This window comes from Camelina sativa, chromosome 20 (assembly GCF_000633955.1).
Source record: "Camelina sativa cultivar DH55 chromosome 20, Cs, whole genome shotgun sequence".
NCBI lineage: Eukaryota > Viridiplantae > Streptophyta > Magnoliopsida > Brassicales > Brassicaceae > Camelina > Camelina sativa.
This window is the reverse complement of record NC_025704.1, coordinates 5,960,942-5,982,449: the sequence shown is the minus strand read 5'-3', so window position 1 is coordinate 5,982,449 and position 21,508 is coordinate 5,960,942. Positions and strand designations below refer to the sequence as shown.

At 40.7% G+C, this 21,508-nt stretch overlaps 5 protein-coding genes across 7 annotated transcripts; 1 reads left to right on the top strand and 4 right to left on the bottom strand.

The window, feature by feature from the left end:
• On the bottom strand, positions 731 to 9,739 carry LOC104769572 (E3 ubiquitin-protein ligase KEG). Of its 2 annotated transcripts, none has more exons than XM_010493811.2 (16): positions 8,997 to 9,739; positions 7,831 to 8,184; positions 7,516 to 7,746; positions 7,209 to 7,337; positions 6,772 to 7,108; positions 6,458 to 6,615; positions 5,961 to 6,118; positions 5,503 to 5,624; positions 5,084 to 5,218; positions 4,294 to 4,418; positions 3,983 to 4,087; positions 3,671 to 3,904; positions 3,128 to 3,461; positions 2,853 to 3,041; positions 2,414 to 2,719; positions 731 to 2,303 (listed from the first exon to the last, which is right to left on the bottom strand). In XM_010493811.2, exons 1-16 carry the CDS (start codon positions 9,737 to 9,739, stop codon positions 1,083 to 1,085), a joined length of 4,881 nt encoding a protein of 1,626 aa, XP_010492113.1. In that variant the 3' UTR covers positions 731 to 1,082. The 2 variants fall into 2 exon arrangements, with proteins under 2 accessions (XP_010492113.1, XP_010492114.1); XM_010493812.2 differs by having other exon boundaries at positions 1,083 to 2,303; positions 5,503 to 5,621.
• Positions 10,715 to 13,450, top strand: LOC104769569 (leukotriene A-4 hydrolase homolog). The gene is made up of 4 exons (XM_010493809.2): positions 10,715 to 11,842; positions 11,999 to 12,232; positions 12,319 to 12,645; positions 13,024 to 13,450. The coding sequence occupies exons 1-4, from the start codon at positions 10,847 to 10,849 to the stop codon at positions 13,315 to 13,317; spliced, it is 1,851 nt and encodes a 616-aa protein (XP_010492111.1). The 5' UTR covers positions 10,715 to 10,846; the 3' UTR covers positions 13,318 to 13,450.
• LOC104769571 (50S ribosomal protein L10, chloroplastic-like) lies at positions 13,353 to 14,262 on the bottom strand. Its single transcript, XM_010493810.2, has one exon. The coding sequence runs from the start codon at positions 14,157 to 14,159 to the stop codon at positions 13,497 to 13,499; it is 663 nt and encodes a 220-aa protein (XP_010492112.1). The 5' UTR covers positions 14,160 to 14,262; the 3' UTR covers positions 13,353 to 13,496.
• Positions 14,494 to 17,503, bottom strand: LOC104769568. The gene is made up of 9 exons (XM_010493808.2): positions 17,285 to 17,503; positions 16,526 to 17,030; positions 16,358 to 16,425; positions 16,077 to 16,278; positions 15,839 to 15,936; positions 15,665 to 15,734; positions 15,453 to 15,524; positions 15,033 to 15,146; positions 14,494 to 14,718 (listed from the first exon to the last, which is right to left on the bottom strand). Exons 2-9 carry the CDS (start codon positions 16,916 to 16,918, stop codon positions 14,656 to 14,658), a joined length of 1,080 nt encoding a protein of 359 aa, XP_010492110.1. The 5' UTR covers positions 16,919 to 17,030; positions 17,285 to 17,503; the 3' UTR covers positions 14,494 to 14,655.
• LOC104769567 (ADP,ATP carrier protein 2, mitochondrial-like) lies at positions 18,278 to 20,350 on the bottom strand. Of its 2 annotated transcripts, none has more exons than XM_019242134.1 (4): positions 20,318 to 20,350; positions 19,261 to 19,757; positions 18,815 to 19,186; positions 18,278 to 18,710 (listed from the first exon to the last, which is right to left on the bottom strand). In XM_019242134.1, the coding sequence occupies exons 2-4, from the start codon at positions 19,747 to 19,749 to the stop codon at positions 18,414 to 18,416; spliced, it is 1,158 nt and encodes a 385-aa protein (XP_019097679.1). In that variant the 5' UTR covers positions 19,750 to 19,757; positions 20,318 to 20,350; the 3' UTR covers positions 18,278 to 18,413. The 2 variants fall into 2 exon arrangements, with proteins under 2 accessions (XP_019097679.1, XP_010492107.1); XM_010493805.2 differs by having other exon boundaries at positions 20,161 to 20,348.

The following is a 21,508-nucleotide window of genomic DNA, read 5'->3' as shown; positions in this document are numbered from 1 at the left end:
CAGGGAAGCTGTCGAAGAAGCAGGAGTTCGGGGGATTTTAATGGTGAAACCTTTGATCCACACCCATCTTTTTACATCTTTTGCATGCCAAGTATGGATGTTAGGATGTGCTACAAGTAGGTAGACTGGTCGAGCCTCTCCCTGGACAGAGCTACCTTTTTGGCCCATGATAACATCTGTAATGGCTAGGAAAACACACATACTTCGTTCTGAATCTGTAGATATAATTTGCAGGATTTGTTGGGAGAATACGAGTTCAAGAGCAAGAGTCACCAAGACGAGTTTAGCCCTGATGGTGTATGTAAAGCGGCAATGTACGCACTGTATGTGAAAGAAGAGCTGGAGTCATGGCCAGAACATGAATTGAGAACTCGAACATGGCTCACAGTTCCTGAGGCACTAGAGAAATGTAGGCACACATGGATGAAATATGCCTTGGAAGAAGGCTTCTGTAAATGGTACCAGGACAAGGACATCTCTTCGTTCTACCATTCATTTTTTTCAACATAGGAATTTTGTTCTCCTTGTTCCTTTTTTTTGCTATATTATGTGAAGTTCATTGTTTACTTGAACAATACTATATAGAACGTGAGGACTGACGAGAAACGAAAAAAAGTTCATAGCTCAGTATTTAAAGTATAGTTTTAAGGACAGGGTCGTTTCTTGTGCACATCCGACTTACTTCCCAATGCTTTTGTTCCTCAAACAGTAATATTATAGGCTAAGCTCATTCAAAAAGACATGTTAATACTACTAACGAAAGCTGTCCGTACATGCGATTCATTATTTTATACAAAAAGAAAGAAAAAAACATATAAACAAAAAGAGACCTGAGATCTGAAAGTGGTGTCTAGACATAATACTGATGATACACCCTAAATATCTCCTACCACTCTATAGTTTAACTTTATTAACAAAAATATTAATAAATCATCATGAGAGATAGATATAAGATATAGATTACCGGACCTGTTGGCACAAGGGCTTTGTGAGCTTTTATGTCTTATAATGGACAGAGCAGCCTCATGCATCGCCTAATGACCAATCTTCCAGATTCAAAACATAATCATACATTGGGAGATTCAGCCAGAAGTTTCATCTAGAACGATATCTGCAGGATCACCAATCCATGGCCGCCCTTCTCTCCAGAGGAATTTTATTCTCAGTTTCCCATTTGCATCCACTCCCACAACATGTCCTTTACTTGCATGGGTCTCCATTCCCCAACCCCACCGAGGTGTAACCAGCCCATCCTTTATCTTAACCCGGTCTCCAATTCTGAATGGTCTTATACGTTCCAGTTCTCCGGCTTTGCATAGCCATAGCCTGTCTAGGAAACAGAAAGATACCCATAAGTCTCCATCCTCCATTCTGTGAACCACCCCTATGCTAGAAGGATTGACCTCTCCCCACTGGTAAGTGGGTGTTGTGATGCTCGCCTTAACCCTAACCCAGTCCCCAATCCTGAGCTCTTCTTCTTCTATGGTTTCCACTTCTGATGGGTCAAGCATCCACGTTTTAGAACCGGCTGGTGTGTATATCCGTAGCTTACCATCCGCATCAATGGCTGCTATGGTTCCTATACTCCCATGGCTATGACCTGACCACCCAAACCTAGGCTGTTTCACTGCCAGTTTGACCCGAGTTTTTTGTCCAACCACAAGCTTCTTTGCTTTCTCTAGGTGCGAAGAGGAGCCCGCCCATCTTTCTTGCTCGCCACAAAACGAAACGGAAGTCGTACCATCCCATTCGTCTCCCTCATATCCTACTCCATGCACTACACCAACACTTCCTGGTCCAGCGGATTTCCAACTAGGAGCACCTTCTCTAAGTTTTACCCATTTTCCAACCTCAAACATAGGTTCCACTTCCAAGTCTGCTGGATCTCCTCTCCACAACCCAGGCAATCCGAAGAAAGCAACCCTTACCTCTGCATCAGCATGAACAGTGGTTATGATGCCTCGTGAATCGGGCTTGGCTCCTCTCCAACCCCATCTTGGTTCTGTTAAACCCTTCTGGAAGTGCACAAACTGGCCCACTTTGAGAGCTGGAATCTTCTCTAAATCTGTGTAGTGAGTACTCCATCTTCCTTTCCGGAAACAACAAGCCAACTCTAAGTAACCTGTTTCCTGTATGCTATGAACGACAGCAATACTCTCCCTTCCTACACTAAACCAATCATAGCTTGGTCTGTTTCCCAGGCTTGGCTTTGAGCGCACCCAATCACCGACTTCAAAACCTGAGAGCAGCTCTGCATCTCCAGGTGAGACTCTCCACAATGTCTGTCTACCAGTCACCTGTGCCTACAAGAAAACAAAAACAATCCAACCCTCGATATTAAATGAATGCTGAAAAACAAAAACTAAGGAGAGCCCAATCAATCGAGGGGAAATGATCCATTTCAGAAACTTACACTCAGAGTCCCATCCATGTCGATTCTCATTATTTTACCAATAGTTGCTGGAGTCTCATTTGACCATCCAAGTCGTGGTTGGGTAATAGATGGAGTCATATGAATCTCTTCTCCCACATGAAAGGGTACAACCTTTTCAACATCTGTCACAGAACATGAAAAAGGCTTGCTCCTAAAACAGAAAGCTATACCCACATCACCATCCTCGTCTAAGCTGTGCATAACGCCAATACTGTTTCGAGTAATGTCCTCCCATCCATATTTCGGGGAAGACACAGAAGCCTTCACTCTGACCCAGTCGCCAACCTGCTCGTGGTACAAAGCTCAGTGTTAAAAGAATCAAAGCTCTTGACAAGCTGCACATCTAACTGAGATGCATTTTAAGAAAAGACAATCAAATATCCTCATCCTTGTGACTCCCAGAGAAAACCAGCTTTACCTTGAAATCATCAATCTTTTCCATGTCCGAAGGATCTGCCTGCCACGGAATAGGTCGGTTCGGGATTTCAATTATAAGGAGACCATCATTCTCTATTTCACTAATTTTGCCAACACTGTGATGGGTCTCCCCACCCCAAGCATATCGAGGTTCGGCAACTGACCGCTTTACGCACACCCGATCACCAATCTATAATATTAAGAAAACTGTTGGGTTGAACTTCTGATATGAAAGTATGAACTGTCTGTAAGAAATTTACAAAATAAACATATTACCCTAAAGGGAGCAACAGGTTCAACTTCCTCGGGTTCACAATGCCAGGGATTTGGAAGATAACTTAACTCCACAAGGAGGCTGCTATCTGGCCTTACACAATAAACAATCCCCATACTCCCTGGGACCACAGATCCAAAACCATGTTTTGCTGAGGTCAGATTCTGACGGATACGGACCCAATCCCCGACTTTGAACTCTTCCACGCGTTCCATTTCGGCAGGATCAGCTTTCCAGCCTCGAGATGCTCCAGGAAAACCAACTCGTAAGATCCCATCCTCATCAACACATAAGACAGTACCGACACTATCACGTGATTGGCCACGCCAACCAAACCTAAAATAGAATCAATCAACACCATATATGGTTATGACTTTGGTAAATAAGTTACACCATAATTTCTAACAGCTACGGCTCCAACTTGACCATTTTGGCAGAATTAGAACTAGAAAAGACAAAGAGGAAGCTTTTACATAGTAGAAAATGTTTCATCCAAGATATCAGGCCTAGGAAATGTGTATACTACACGGAGAGTACTAACAAACCTTGGCTCTTTGACATCTGCTCTGAGTCTTACATGCTGGCCCCTGTCCAACGGAATCAGCTTAACAACTTCATTTGCCAACACACGAGCTTCCCCAGAACAAAATGCGACAATCATGTCCTCCTTCTCGAGAATGGTTTGCACAAACCCAACACTCTTAGGCTTAGCACCTTGCCATCCATGTAAGGGTGTTGTTATGCCTCTCTTGAACTTCACCCAATCCCCTACCTCATAGCTGAGAATTTAAAATCAGCGTAAGATAACTGAGAAAAGAGGTGCATATCAGCAGAAAGATTTAAGAAGTTGTCCTCACATTGTAGGTGATAAATGAACTCCCCTTTTTAATAGTGCCTCCATCAGATCCTCCGAAATCCATTCTCTTGGAAGGGCTTCTAAAAAGTCACGTACTGTCTTGCCACTGTTATTCAATATTTATACAAATTATATAAAGTATGATCACAGGAAGAAAAGGGTAATGACAATTCAAAACGCTAGCTTCTAAAGTAAATTTTGTGTGAGTGGATTTAACAACCCCGGACAGGAAACTAACATTACCACAGCTTAATGAATATACACCTTTGTTTCAATATATAATATTTGTAGTAGCATCAAATTAGTGCTTGCCTGTGGTTTCTGACGTCCACGGCAGCATCAGGACTTCTAAGCATCACAATTAACCAATCAAGGTTTTCACGTATCATCTTTGCTGCATCTGCTGCTATATGGAATGCGTTGTCTCCTTCATCATCCTATAATAATGAAAACAGAAAAAATAAGTAAAAACAGCACATCTTGGAAGCCAGCTCTGACTGCACCAATGTGGAACCTACAAACATTAGATGCACAAAGCTTTGCCACTACTTATGCAAAAAACATATATTCTGAGCCATAGTACTTATATCAAACATTAGTTAACATAGACGAAAGATGTGATGATTGTAAACTAAAACAAACTTATTTTCTATTACCTACAGTATATTAAAAGAACTGATCATCATTACCACAACAATAAGAAACAATAGACCCAAAGAACCAGTCGTATTTATATCAACAAGTCAACATTTTCGTCCAGATTGACTAGAGACTCGAGCAATAGCATATCATTAAGTTTAGCATCTTCATGACAAAAGAATAAAGCTAGTATATATATACAAAACATACGTTAATGACTGTATATTCAACTAGCTGATCATCATTATGCAGGACCAAATGAAGGTTCATATTAACAAATTTCAAGTAAGAAACCAACCAAAGAAAGAAATACAAGTAAAAGTTCTAGCCTTAGGATATGTTAAACTTAGCACTCCTAATTTTCAATACAAGGGCTCCACGACAAAAAGAAATATAGTCTTGGCAATAAAGGAGAGTGTCGATGACAAATAACTCATTAAACCTAGGGAACCTGCAATATTACCTGTATATTGCAGTCGGAACCAGACTCCAAAAGTAGGCTAACACAGGAGTTCGCGCCTCTGGCCAAAGCCATATGAAGAGGAATTGTATTGTGAACATTGCGGATGTTCGCATTCACACCAGCATCTAGAATGACCTATCAAATTATAATGGATGATATAAGTAAAATGTATGTAACTCTATCAACGCACAAGATATTTGGCACACTAGTCTTCGTTATTTTCTCTCAATAACTACCACTATAAATTTCGATTTACACCATATAATATTTACTTCTTTGAAAGGCAAAGCATTCAACTCTTGCATTTAAGTGTATGGTGCTCCATAACAGCATATCTATCAACACAGATAAAACATAATACTATTTTTTATCTTTAAAACATCAACGTTAATACGTTATTTGGTAGGAATACAACTTACTCTCACAAGTTCCACATTGTTAGCCATAGCAGCAGTATGCAACGCTGTCCGCCCATGCTGAGAATCTTGCGCAGTCGGATCTGCCCCAGCTGCAAGCAATATCTGAACCAGTTCTCTACCTTCTGCAGCAGCATACATGCTAAGTAAACTGATTTATATAATAAAACGAACAAAGACAGAACATCCAAAAAAATTTCAACATGTGACTGGTCTTTTAGATTTGCTACATAAAAATCATTGAAATGTGCTTCAAACATTTCTTATCTTATAGATATGACAGTAATCATTCTATCTCACAATTAAAGGATCTGTAGAAGTCCTCATAAAAGATCAGATAGACATAACACAAAAGTCTTATTCGCTAAATTTGCCATCGCAACAACGCACAGAACGAGAATAGAGGACATGGATACACGGAAGCAATTTACCAAAAAAAAGATATTTTTTTTTATCATTACCCTTTTCATGATCTTTCTTTATAGAAGCAGCCATACACAGAGCAGTGCCAACTGGACTTGGGATATTAATTGCTTGAGAAATTTCTTCTGGAGTGGAAACTTCCACCCATCTCTTGATAACAGCAACATTCCATGTTGCTACACACATATGTAGCGGTCTGAAACAAACATAAAAGTATAAAGATCTATAGCATAAACAACAGAAACACAGATTTACAAAATGAAATATGTTTTCCTAAGAAAGAAGAGAACCATAAATAATATCACATATAAATCAGCTTTAAGGTCATTATGACTTATCCAAATAGGTTAACATAACGGACATGTTTAAGCACATACAATGCAACTAATCAAGATAAGATCTAGCATAGATGCAGAATAGGAGTATCAGAACTATGAAACAAAACCAAATAGAACTGGCTTTAAAACGGCCCTATCAGTGCCAGATCTTACGGTGCCGTCTACCTAGTATAGAAAGAATTCAGGTCTGTACTTACGTCAAGCACTTAGCATTTGAAACAGCCATTGATCTAGAGCCCCCATTTTCCAATATAACAATGGCACAATCTGTGTATTTCTTCGCAATAGCTCGATGAAGCACAGTTTCACCTTCATCATCCACTGCATTTGGATCAGCTCCAGCTACCATCAATTCCTATTAACAGTATCAATAAGCAGAAAGTAATTATTAACATGATAATAGATACAAGTCTTGCATCACATCTGATATACTTCACATAAGTGGAAAATTTGTGATCCTGTGGTAGAAGCTTTAAAATGACTGATAGCTTCCTCAGGAATAGAGACTTACACGCATACAATCAGGTTGGCCATGGTAAGAACACACATGAGCTACAGATGGGCCAGATCCTTCTCGCAGTCTGGACCTAACGTTAGCCCCCTTTTTTATGAGAACATGAACACATTGTGGAGACCCAGCTGCTAAAGCAAAGACAAGAGGAGGATCCCCATCTTTGTCCACAATATCTACACTCGCCTCCCCATACTCCAATATAGCCTCCACAAGTTCAGCACTGCCACGTCTGCAAGCCAAGTGAAGAGCAGATTGACCATCAGCGTTTTGCGCCTCTAATAGAGATCGCACAGAGCTTCCACCGCCTCCAGCTGCAGCCTTTGCTAGTATATTTCTACTCCAAAACAAAAACCAAACAAACGTTATTTGAGAATAGGTTGTTTATAGCTAGTCAGAATCGAAAGGAATAACTTAGATTCCTAACAGATACCAACCTTACACCCTCAAAGTCTCCTTCCAAAACAACCCGATGTAGGTTGTTAGGGTTATCCTGAAAGACCCCTATGTTGTTAGTAGGGCGAGTTGCTTCTACAATGTTTACTTCACATATTTTGGTAATCCCACTACATCATACATGGTTCATAAAATTGTTAGGCGAAAGAATATAGACATGACGACACAAACAATCTCAGTTACTAATGCTAATATTAATTTTTAACACAAGTGAAAGAGTCTTCTTTAGAAGCAATGAAAACAGGGAGACCATAAAATAAAGTAATCTTAGAGACTTAAAACTCTTACTTATCAGGACTTGCTGAAGGGCTACGTGGTATCTCTTGTAGATGACGAAGAAATGTAGCAAGCATGGCATTAAAGGTTGGTCTTTTCGACGGTTTAAACTGAAGACATTCACCAATCATTTTCCATAGTTCTCGAGGAATTCCCACACCCACTATGCGTTCATATTGTGGTGGTACTTTTCGGGCTTTCACAACAGCTTGAAAAATTTCTTCTCTACTAAGACCATCCCACCTGTAAAATTAAGTGATAGTTAGCACAATGGCGGACTCACACAAAACACAAATGAAATATCCACTAGGAAGAGGCTTCACATACGGTGTGGACCCAGTGCACATCTCTACTAACGTACAACCAAAACTCCATGCATCCGACTCTGGAGATACACCACTTGCATCCTCCCAAAAAAGTTTTTTCACTGGCCCCCAAGCCTCTGGTGCAGTGTAGTGTGGACTGAGTGTTACACAGTCCGTGTATAGCGTGAGCTTTGAGGAATCATACTCTGGTCGAGTTTTCTGGCATGTTGGCTTCTTTAGGATGGGAGCGAGCCCATAATCAGAAACCACAGCATTGCCATTTGCATCCAAAAGAAGATTGGAAGGTTTTATATTCATACATATAACACCTGCTGCATGGAGTTCTGCAACCCCTCGAGCAACATCAGCCCCATATCTACATTTGGTATAAATTTTAACATCACAACAAGAGCAATGGAATAATACATATGTTGGTCACTGAAGGAATATTCTAAGTTGAAAACTTAAAACAACATGAGCACGACATGAAAGGATAATACAAAATACTAATTTACTCATTAGTGCAACAGAAAATGGGGGGAAAGACAAACGAATAAATTGGAGGTAATCTTAGAACCCATACAACAATTCACACAATTTTTGCATGATTTGATATGTCAGTTCTTTCAAAAATCATTTCTGGCCATCGACTTCAGAAGGAAGCATGATAATGCAAAAGAGCTTTCTGAGAGATATCTTGCAAACGTAGGCCTTCCATAGCAAACGTCTATTACCATATGAACATTCATACTAAACGGGGAACATTCCAATTGCTAAATAAATATGCCAACAGCCCATTTATTAGCATATGATACCACCATGGAGATATCTTCCAATTAGAAGACTCAAGGCTTCCACTACTAAAAAGGTAAGGACTAGGACAAAAAAAAAGGTTTGGTCTACTAACAGATGAAAAGTGGCTGCAGCTAGTAAGAGAATCAGAGTGCTCGGCACCAGAACATACAAATGTAAAGCCATCTTAGCAGATTCTCCGAAAATGACACCAGGTTTTAGTTGCCTTTTTTCACTAAAATCTACGCACTTCCTATATATATCTAACAGCAATGTCGGACTTACTCCAGTAGTGTGAAACAGGCAATCAAAGATCGAAACTTTAAGCACAGAAATGATGACAGTAGAAGGCAGAGATTAGGCAAAACAGAAGTAAAAGAGAAGGCAAAGAGGAACCTTAAAATCTGCTCCAAAGTGAGCCTGCCTTCATTGCGTTGCATCTCAGACTGAACAGACCCATAACACCTGTCCATCAAAAGACAAAGAGATCCCTCCATCTTCACAACCCCATGGAAAGTACAAACATTCCTACACCACATGGACGCTCTCCGCAAGCTCTCAAGCTGTCCCTGCATCCAATCTACATCCATATCCTCAGTCAAAGTCATCTTTTTCACCGCCACACGGTGCTTACACCTCCCACCACCGCCTGCAACAGTAGCATCCCACATCTCAACACCTCCGAAACCACCACCACTGCTCTCTTCCCCAATCTGCCTACCCAGCTTCATCTCCGGGTGAGCTCCAACCTCGATCACAGGACCACAAGAGCTATTAATCGAGCTGGAGGCAAGAAACCCGCGGGCAGAGCGAGCTCTATCCTCATCGCTACCATCGTCCTCGTCGTCTTCATCCTCATCGTCGGTGTAATCGCAATCGAAGTTAGCGCCGCCGGAAGCGGCGTGGATGAGAGCAAGCATAGCGTAGTTCTTGCGCAAGCCCTGGACAGAGTTACCAACAACAGACACGTGGCGACAACGGGGACAAGTGAGGGTAGTGTCGGAAGAAGTAGAGAACATCTTGGAAAGACAATCTTTGCAGAAGCCATGGCCGCATTGAAGCAATAGAGGAACTCTCTCGTCTTCGTTATACCGCGTGTGGCACACGGAACAACAAGGCACCTTCACTCTCCCAACCATTTTGAGAGCTCCCCAAAATAAAATAAAAAAGAGAAACCCCTAAAATTTAGGTCGCGAGATCAGAAGATGAGTAAAGGAAGGAGTGAAAGGCCAAAATCAGTTTTGAGAGTTCGTTTCTCTTTTTTAGAACATATCGAAATAAAAGAACAAAAGTCTTTTAATTATTAAAGTCGATCCAGATCAAGACGAGAAGAACAGATCCATGGAAGAGAGTTAGATCAAAATTGGCTGGGAAAATCAGACACGAACAAAGAAAAAAAAAAAAAAAAAAAATTGTAAGAAAATGTGAAAAAGGTTCTTCTTCAGGGTTTTATAGGATCATTTTTATTTTTATTTTTACAATTTTTCTTTGTTGTTATTGTTTTTGTTTTTTTTTTTTTTAATAATATATAATTTGGGTCTGGTTCGTCGGTTTTGACCGGTTGGTTGATTGGTGCCGTAAGCAGTTGAGCACGAACCCGTTCTCTGACTCTTCTTCTCAAAAGTAATCGTCAACCATCAGGCACCCTTTTTTTTTTTTAACTTGGTAAAACTTAAATGGCTAACTGGCTGGTCCAACAAGAAAAACAAATCTATGCATAACAATGAACTACTAATAAGTAGATTATGTTATCTCGTAAGTCGTAAACATAACAATGTGAACATCCTTTGACCGAGATTAACATCTTTCATTTCACATTAATGTTTCCATCATCACCTTTTTTTGTCATTTAGATTTCTCACAGATACAAAGAAGATGACCCCGTTAAAGCCCACAAATACAGGGCCCTAAGCCCAATAGAGCGATCGATAGTTATTAACACTCGGCAGTAGCAATCTCAGATCCTCATCATTGGTTTAAGTGGTTTTGGTTCATCTAACTTTTGGGTTTAGCATATTTAATCGCTGTTTACGGTTTTAACTTTATGCTCTAATGATTCTCCATTACCCAAATTATTCTCAAAACATAAACTAAAGTAACAATTTCTTTCTTTAATTTTATTTTGTTGTTCTCCCGCTTTATGCTCTCTCTCGTCTTCTCCACCTCTCTAACTGCCCCTTTTCCCTCAAACCCTAAGCGAAGCGTACTGTTAATCCAAAGCTTTTTTTTGCACTCTTTCATCAGCCATGGCACCCATTGATCCACACTCATTCACCGATTCTTCTCATCCTCTCACCACGCATGTCGCTCTCTCTCTCTACCTCGATTTCAACTCCTCAATCATCCATGGCTCCGCTCTCCTCACTCTCTCCTCCGCTTTCTCCGGCGAACTCTCTCTTGATACTCGCTCCATTTCAATCGATACGGTTCTCGATCCTCTCACTCTCGCCTCTCTTCCTCACCGCGTCTCCGCCACACCCGATCCAATTCGAGGCACACAAGTAATCGTTGTCCTCTCCGGTCAGTCTTCTGTGCTAATCGTCTACTCCACTTCGCCTTCCGCTTCAGCTCTCCAGTGGCTATCTCCGCTTCAAACCTTCTCCAAATCTCATCCTTATGTCTACACTCAGTGTCAAGCGATTCACGCCAGATCCATTTTCCCTTGCCAGGACACTCCCGCCGCGAGGATCCGCTACGACGTCGTTATGAACATACCTAATTCGCTCTCTGCCGTCATGTCAGCTCGCCACGTCCGCCGTAGGCTTCCGGTTCCTGAGGAGGCTAAACATCTCGAGGCAGGGTCACTGGGATCGTCACTGTGGTCTGGTGAGGATAGAGTCGTGGAAGAGTTTGCTATGGAACAGCCTATTCCGCCTTATCTTTTTGCGTTCGCCGTAGGTGAGTTAGGGTTTAGGGAAGTTGGACCTAGGACTCGGGTATACGCAGAGTCTGCCGCCGTTGAGGTTCTAGATGCGGCGGCACTTGAGTTTGCAGGAACTGAGGATATGATCAAGCAAGGGGAGATGCTGTTTGGTGATTACGAGTGGGAGAGATTTGACTTGTTGGTGCTTCCTCCGAGTTTTCCTTATGGAGGGATGGAGAATCCAAGGATGACTTTCCTGACGCCTACTGTGATCAAAGGAGACTCCTCTGGGGCTCAAGTTGTAGCTCACGAGCTTGCACATAGCTGGACTGGGAACTTGATCACCAACATCAACAATGAACATTTCTGGTTGAATGAGGTATTTTCTTGATTAGCTCTTCTAAATTCCTATCTCAGCTTGTGTTTCAGGAGAGGAAAAAATTGTCCTGTGCTTAGGATGTGTAACTGTGTGTCTGATTTGAGAGTCTGCATTGTTGATGGGAAAAGGCTTATTTTTGATTGTTCATGGCAATAGGGATTCACAACTTACGCAGAGAGGAGAATTGTGGAGGTTGTACAAGGCGCAGATATAGCTACTTTGAACATGGGCATTGGTTGGAGGGGTTTGACTGATGAAATGGAACGATTTAAAGACAACTTGGAGTGCACTAAACTGTGGAACAACCAAGAAGGTGTTGATCCAGATGACGTATATTCTCAGGTTCCGTATGAAAAAGGATTCCAATTTGTCCTGCGAATTGAACGTCAGGTTAGTTGAACTGCCACCTCTACTTGAGTGCTTTCTTTATGTAATCTTTACAAGCGTGGTCACCTATTTACTGGAAAAACTTTCAGATTGGAAGGACTGCTTTTGATGAATTCCTCAAGAAATACATTGCTACTTTTAAGTTCAAGTCCATCGATACCAATACATTTCTTGAATTCCTGAAAGCAAACATCCCTGGAATAGAGAAAGAGATCAACCTACAGCTGTGGACTGAGGGAGTTGGTATACCAGAAGATGCATATGAACCAGTCTCAACCATTTACACAAAAATCATATCCCTGGCAAAAGAGTTTAAGGAAGGAAGGATGCCAAGTGAAGATGAGGTTGCTGAGTGGAACGGACAGGAATGGGAGCTGTACTTGGAGAATCTTCCTAAATCATGTGAACCTTCCCAGGTACTTTTTACACTTCTTTCTTCCTCTAAGATAACGGAAAGATGTTAGGTGTGTTGTTAGACTTAGGTTAAACGAGTTGATAAGCTTTCATAAGGAAGAGAAAAAGGCCTAACTTAACAGTCAATTAGACTCAATAGTTACTATTGGATTACTGTTGGGGCAGTGTATGGTTGCGGTTTTGGCTTTGGGAGAGTTAGTGGTTGTGGATATCAGTTTTGGCTTTGTTAGAGTTAGGAAATCTCTTCAACTATCTGTCTTTCTGAGGATGTAATCTTGTTGTCTTGTATGTAATTGAGAATGCAGGATCAATCAAGGAAGGATTGGGAATCAGGTTCCAAAACCTATGACTAACACATGTTTGCTTATTGGGTGATTCAGGTTATGGCCTTGGACAAGCGGTACAGACTAGCAGAATCAAAGGACTACGAAGTGAAGGTGTCGTTTCTGCAACTTGCAATCGCATCAAAGTGCAGAGAGTACCATGGGGAAGTGGAGAAAGCTCTAAAAGCGGTAGGAAGGATGAAGTACCTGCGTCCTCTCTTCACTGCTCTGGCACAAACTGGTGGAACAGAAGAGAAGCAACTCGCGAAGCAGGTGTTTGCAGAAGCTCGAGAAACTTACCACCCCATAGCTCAGGGAGTGGTTGAGTCAATCCTCTCTAAGTACATCTAAACAAGACCCTTTTTGTTATTAGCTTGAGAGAGCAGTCCAACAAAAAACAACATTTCAATAAAACCCAGTGACTGTAATAACAATTCGTGCTTTTGAGCCATAAACAAAATGAATGTGCCTTGCCTTGTTGATACATTACATTCTCCAAAAGATTAGTACAAGCTTACTTATAATAACTATTATGCATTGCTCTCATCCTCCAACTTTTTGATATAAGCCTTAAGCACCATGATAACCTCAATAGCCGGTGCTTGTAAAGTAGAGACGAGATTAATGGCCGGAGATTGCAGAGCGCCGAGCAGCTTAGCGTAGACCTCAGCACGAGTGGGCATGGTCTCGAGAACTTTGAAATTGTCAGGAGCGTAGAACTTACCTTCGAAGACGGCACCAGCAAAGTCATTGTCTTCAAGCTTGCGTTCCTTCTGGAAGCTCCGGTAGGGTTTGATGGCGGAAGGGATTTCATCAGTCTGAACGAAAAGCCAAGCGTTCATGCCTTTCATACAAGGCTTGAGAGCTTCCCATTTGGTGCCTTCAATGGCTTTGAAGACCAGAGTGTTCTTGGCTACGATGAGCTTCGTAGTGTCAGGGAGAGTTCTACGGAGGTCTTGAAACTGCTTGACGGTTAGGCCTTTGTAGTTGATGGCTGCGAGGAGATGGCAGTTCTCGAGATGGGACTTGACGGCTTCGACTGTCTCTTCCTTTTTGTTACGAGACACGGCGGATCTGATGACCGGGAGGCGAGGGTAGTTTGGGGAATTCGAGGTTTTGGGTGTTACGGTTGAGATTCGCTTGTGGCAGAGGGGAGACAAGGAAGACGAGAAGGAGAGAAGAGCCACTTCCATTTTTTGAAGACGAGGAGGAAGGATACTGTGCTGCTGCTGCTTCTGTGTGTGGAGGGAGAAGAGAAGATAGAGAGATGAACAAACAACAACGCAATCCACTCAGCAAATATTTTTTTTTTTTTTTTTGTCTTCTTATTACTATTATTATATAATTTATTAAATGTAAAAATTCATAGGTTTAATAGACGGAACTATTACCTCCGTCTAATTGAACTCATTTTGTCCTTTAGACTGGTTCTGAAGAACAGACAACATTATCCACTGTTAATTTTTGTAATCAGTAACTAGAACCCAAAATGTTTTACTCTCTAACTAGAGATCATTGGAGCATGTGTGTTGTCTGAAACCAAGAATTTCATAATTTTTACTACTCGAGTTCATAAATAAAGACAAGAACATGTATAAAGGAAGTAAAATGAGAAAAGACAATCTCTGTTGGCAAAAATATTGATGTATGGATTCGTCCCTATAGTTTTCTGTTTTGTGAATGTGAAAGTTAGAGAGTGTCCCAATTTGGAATATTCGAAGTAGCTTCATTCACCATCTTCACAAGAGTCACCTGCACCCACCACAAACACACAATTAGGCTTCTCGCTCTCACACTTGTTGTCAACAATTGACCACAAGTACAAACCGTGATTCCTAAAGATATATTAACAGACTTATGCATATCATCTGCCCGGGAAGTAAAAAAAATAGCAAATTGACAAATTACAACAAACTTAATTAAGCCTTTGTGTATGATGAAGTTCCTAATATAGTCTCGGCTTCCACTAAACCAATGGACATGATGTGAATAAGTTCCCCTATGAGCTATGTTTGTATGGACCTTACTGCATAGGATCAGATTAAAGTGGCAAATATATAACATACCACACTTTCTGGAACACCGCGAGGCGGCATGGACATGTTCCTCGGAGGAGGACCCCGCAAATGTGATCTCTTATCGAATCGCCACTCTCCTATTTTGCCATATGTCAGCTCCCCCTATATTTAACAGTCAGGTAATGTAGTTAGCTTATAATACATATGAAACTGAAATACATACTCTATCACGGAGTTCTGAGGGCGGATCATTGAAACGTCCTATAAGTTAAAGGCATTGCATAGTGTTGTAGACAAACAAACTTAGTAGTTTCACAAGAATCTAGTAAAGAAAACTTAAATAAACGAAGCAAAAACGAATGACCAAAAGGTTTCATCAATAATGTGAGAATACTTAAAACAATTGACTGATCAAGATGTAAGTCTGTTTTCAAATTTATCTTCCAAGAAATGTCAAACAGAAATCACCTTCATGTTGTAATCGCATCCATAAGTGTAATGGATAATAAACTTCCCCTTGGTAGACAAATCCCACGGAGGCTGAAAGATACGGTGAGATCACATAAGAATACTAAGAAAAGAAAAGACTTTTGTAACTTTCACAAAACAAAGTAACAACAATATGACTTCGACATGGAAACCAAAACCAGTGCAGTAATCAGCAAAAGGCCGATTCCTACCTGAAGCATGAAATCCTTCCGAAGTATGTGCCGCACCCCATGCAGAGCAGAGGCAATTGCATAACCGTACCTTATCAAGCAGAAAAAGAGAAGATAAAGATGTCACTTAACAACAATGGGATTCAAAAGGTGGAGAGCCAATTTATGAATAAAGATTTGGTTTTCAGTGCTAACATTTCCAACACCCATCCAAATGCCTTATCCGTTTCTGGATCGTTTTTCATTGTCAGTGAGATATTCATCCATGTAGGAGCGATCTTTTCAAGTGATTCCTGCATAAGAAAGTAAATGCATGTCAACATCAAGTTTTAAGCATAAACAGGAGAAACAACATACTCATCTAGAGATCTTTAATTCCAAGAAGTGAGACAGATATAACCACATAGAATGATTTTAGCACATATAATCTCACCTTGCTTATAATAACAGGAGAGTTTCCAATGGGATCGATATTTGTTACCGGGCCCATCCCCACTGGATAATACTTTCTGACAATGTTTTCGTACTTTTCAGGAGTAATATAGAAAAACGGAAACGCTGCTGGGAATCCTCCAACAGCCAAATTGGGTAAAGGGTTAACAAATATATGATCAGGCTCTGCCATGAGCACATAGCTGCACAAACATTAAAAAGCATGAGACTTTAGCAAACATTAGAATGTGTTTTGTTGAAAAAGAAGGCGACAGGACTTACTCTTCCTTGATGGTAGCTCTTTCAAGCCATTGCACGAATGCCCAAGGTCTATTCAAGACAACATACCCCTACATACATAATCACAAAAAAAAAAAGAGTGATTCAGTGATAAACCATCAACAAAACTAAGGCCAAGTGGAGGAAAAGGGAATAAATCAAAAGCCATACCCGATCAAGACCTGGGGGAAGAGGATCAACAACAAAAGTGGGTATTTCATCCATCAAGTTATCGGAATTACCAGAGTGCAAAATGCGGGTGAAGCCTCCCATATCAGAGCCAGGAAGAGCTTTCTTCTGCTGATACCAATAATACATAATACGACACTGCCACTTATTATAAGGTGCATCAGTGGCCGTAAGAGCAACATGAAAAGGTGCTGGAGAAGTCTTGGCCTTTCTAATGTTAAGAGGCATCTGAACAACAGGATCATCAACAAGTGGACTCCCATATGAATTACTCACACCAGATCTATTGTGAACTATAAGTGTCAGAAGATTATATGTCACAACAAAGAACCCAAAACCCAACAAACACAGAAGCAAGCCCGACGCTTTCCCCATTTGTTTATTCTCAAATCAAAAACCACTAAAATTACAAAACAGATTTCCACTATACTACTGCCTTCAAGCTTAGCAGCATAGATTCATAGCAGTGAAGCTCACAAATTCATTCCTGCAACCAAAGGTGATGACTTTTAAAAAAAAACGAATCGTGACGAGCCTAAGCTGATGCAACTTTGCAAAATTGAGAAACCAAGCCGTAAAAAATGTGTCAACTTTATGAGAATCAACCGATCAAATCTAATCAATTTTGACCCAATCAAGAGATCAGTTATAAGGGGGAGAGAGTTTGGGATTACAGAAAAGTTAAAAGATCTGAAGAAGGAGAAACCCACAAATAAAAAATTAAGAATTTTGAAAGCTTACAGATTCTTCGAGGAGAAGGAATTAGGAGTGTCGCCGGAGAAGAATAAGAGATGCGGAGGAGGAGTAATAATTAATGCGAAGTGGGGTTGACTAAAGACTAACGATGCGTCATTAACGAATTAATAAACACATGTCCACAAATCTGATTTGACAAATGTGTGTGTTAGGAGGATCGTGCCAATAGAATTATACCGATGGCTTTGCAATAATACTAATTTATAGAGAGGAAAATTACAAAAACCAAACAAAAGAGGTTCTTCAGGAAGTGCTAGTGTGTGCATAACACGTTTTTGGAACTTGATTACGTTGAATCTCTGATTTGCCAACGAATTAAACACTCTTACTTATTAGTGCCAAAACTATTTGGGAATTTACTGTCGTTGGATTCATTTATGTACTTGTACGAATGGTTGTGTTAGTGTAGTGGTCGTTGAGAATATCCCCAAATTACGGTTATTGGTCACATGGCTTGACAGCTTGTAACATACAAATTGTAAGGATTAGCAAATATGACTAACAGATGGCCAATACAACTTGCGTGTAATTTTGGTTTTTCGACGTTCACTTTGTTTTGATTTTTTTACGAGACCTGTATCTACTTTAATCTTCATATTTTGAGGTTTTTCTTTCTTTTGTAAACGTGCTCCTCGCTATTGAGCTCCCGAGAATCTGATCATAGCTGTCAGTTTTACGCGCAAGCCACTCAAAAGTATACCTTACTGAGACATTTTTGAGTTGGTTGAATGAACTTTTCGTTATGGGTAACTCCCACGTCTTACATTTCTCTTTTCCAGTTTGTTTATTCAATAACGCTGATTTGCCTTACTTCGGCGTTTTTTTCTACCTCTCTATCAATAGTGTTCACGAGAACAACGAATACGCACTAGTAAGCTACATAACGGTAACATCGTATTTTGGTTCGAAGGAGTTAAGTCTCCCTCCCAAACAAAATTTTATTTAATATAACAAAAAAAAACTTATAGCCGAAAGATAAATTTCCCCTTGCTCCTCTCTAATTTAACGGGAAAATGTTTCATCAATATCTTTTTTGTTTCATTAAGTCTGAAACTGCAAGAATAAGAGAAGAAAAGAAAGCCGAGGCTTTATAGTGACTGTGGGGATTTAGTACTTAGGCACCTCCAGAACCGTACTTCTTGCCGAAGACGATTAACTGCAGCTTGTCGTAGCCAGCAAGCACACCAGCACCTGCAATGGCACGCAGGATGTTGGCACCAGCACCCTTGAACAGTGACTTGGCTCCTTCGTTCTTCAGGATCTGTTGGAAGGCATCCATCGAACTCTTGTACTTTACTGCTTCACCTGATGTCATCATCATTCTTCTTCGGACAGTGTCAATCGGGTAGGATGCAAGACCCGCACCATTGGTGATGAGCCATCCAAGAGCAAAACTAGCGAAGAAGCTGTCCTGAAATATCCACCAAGAAAAGAGATATATCAACATTAGAATCAAACAAGACACGATCCCTTATTTCTTAAGATGTTACTTAAGAGAATAGAGCTCAAACGAACCTGCATGTCTCCGGTGAGGAGAACAGGCTTCACAGAGTCGTACAGTCCAAAGTAGAGACCACGGTAGACAATAATACCAGCACAGGAGATGTTGAATCCACGGTAAAGTCCAGCAATACCATCCGACCTGAGGGTCTTCTTGTAGACATCAACAAGACCATTGAACTGCCTTTCACCTCCCTTCTTGGCAGACTTAGAGTCATTGGCAAGACGGGTACGTGCATAGTCAAGAGAGTACACAAAGAGAAGGGATGAGGCACCAGCAGCACCTCCAGATGCCAAGTTACCAGCAAACCACTTCCAGTAGCCATCCCTGTCTTTCTTGAAGTTGAAAAGCCTCTTGAAGTAATCTTTGAATGCAAAGTTCAAGGCCTAGCAAGTGAGAGATATAGATCAGTAATCGAACTGGACGTTTTTTAAAAGCAAAGAAGTGAAACTTAACCAACCTGAGTGGGGAAGTAACGGATAACATTAGCTGTGTTTCCTCTCCACAAAGAACCAAAACCCTCATCCTTAATTGTCCTGCCGAAACATTCACCAATACCCTTATAAGGCTGAGAGAGCCTGCCAGCCTTGAGCATCTCATCCTGGTTTTGAATCAAAAGCTTGACACGCTCAATGGGAGCAGCAGCGGTCTTAGATACAGCAGCAGAAACACCACCCATCAGGAAATCAATAGCAAAGTTAGTGAACCCTTTCTCTCCTGGAGCTTGGACAAACACAGGAGAAGTAGTAGTAGCAATCCGAGATGCGGCCACAAGAGGATTCTGAAATACAGCATTCGAGTAGTTTCCGTATGATGCTCGCCTTTGGTACGTAGCAGGGCTCTGAAAAGCAGAAGCATAACCCTGAACATCGTGAGAAACAGTAGAACGCAAGAATTGGTCAGAAGAAGCCTTTTGAAGAATCGTGGTGTGCTGAGTCTTTTCAACCATTTTGACCTCTACAAAAAGAGTAAACAAACATTAGTGAAACTATAAGACATGGATTATTCTGTAAACTGCAGCAAGAACACCAATAACAAGGCTTGATGGGAAAACTTAAAAACACGGCTCCGCTTTGAACGAAAGAGCTCTAAATGAAATCTAGTAGTAAGTAACAACATCAATCTAATATGATCATATATATAACCGTCAACGTGGTCCGCACGATAGATCCATACATTAGTAACAAAATGGTGGGGATATAAGCAACAGAGCCAAATCATTTCCACAAGCAGATCTATCTTCTATTGTATCGAAACATTCACACTCAACATGCGATCTACGTTCAAACTAAATCAAGAACTACGCATGGAAACCATCGGATCGTCGATACAACACGAGACACACTATATCATTTTTTACCTTCTTTGATAATAGACTGTGAAAAACAGATCAATAAAAATCAAATGAAGAAACAGAGAGGAAGAAGAAGATTTAAAGGGAGAGAGTAACCAAAAATTATCTAAGAAAAAAATCGATGGCAATGCGAAACAGAGGGAGCGAGATTCTTCGCCCTTACTTGTCGCGAAGAAAACGAAGAGAGAATTTGCGTTTTGTGTGGCGAAGAGGCGAGTCTTTTTATTGCCCTTCACGAAAAATAGGGTCGCACTAGATAGAAATCAGGTGTAACGCTCCTTAATATGCGCTCTGAAGCTTGAAACCGTTAGATGACCGAGAGTGGAATACAGATGGATTTTGAGCCGTTGATTTTGATTACTTAAGGAAATAATTTGGTTTAAGGAAAGGTATAAACTGCGTTAATGGCCCTTGGATCGTGCCATTTATTTGGCGCCTAAAATCAGGAAACATTTATTTTATTTCCAAATTTTGGTAGTCAACCATGATGACGTTTAAGCATTTCTTTAACTTTATAGTCGGGTGAAAGTTGATTAATAACATGAAAACACAACAAGCTCAGTCCACCAGTGAGCTCCTGTTCCGTCTTGTACACCACTAAAGCCGTCAAATTATAGACTCTGCAGTCGGCTAGGGGTCGACGCATTGTACAAAATTATATCCATGGAATGCTTTTATTTGTTGGTACTGATTGGTGAACATAAACAAAGTATTACAAGTGGTACAACTTCGAATTTTTACAAATCACAAACACTTTATTAAAAGCTTTACTCTCAGCTTTTTTGTACAGTTTTCGTATACAGCTTTTTTTTTACAGATTTGCACTATTCTTAACAGTTTACAGTTTCAGTTTATAGCTTTTCTGTACAGCTTTGGCTATGTTACCAATCATATCCGTTGTATATGAGTAAATCTTTCACTTTGACTTTACACTATAATCTTGTAAGTATAATCGCAGTGGGCCCCATCTCTAATCGCAGTCCATGGGCCCACCTTCTTTAATAGGTTTCACGTCCTCTCACTAGGTTCGTGAGCCCATCTATATCTGACGGTCGGTTTGCTACGTCCGGGAGGCTTAAAAGACTTGTAACCATCCCTACAAATCACCACATGATCTTTTCCTGTGTTTTTTTCTCACTCGCACAGTTCCGACAGTCACTTCCCGAAAGGTCATCCATCCTGAGACTACTCCAGCTCAAGCACGCTTAACTCTGGAGTTATCTCAAGACCTTTGACCGAAAAGATAAGTGCACTTTGGTGACATAGGTGGTCAAATCAATTCTTTTAAACCTCTTCGCGAGTCTCTGAAACCGGGGTGTCACAAATCTTCAGGCTGTCATATATCTTTTGACTT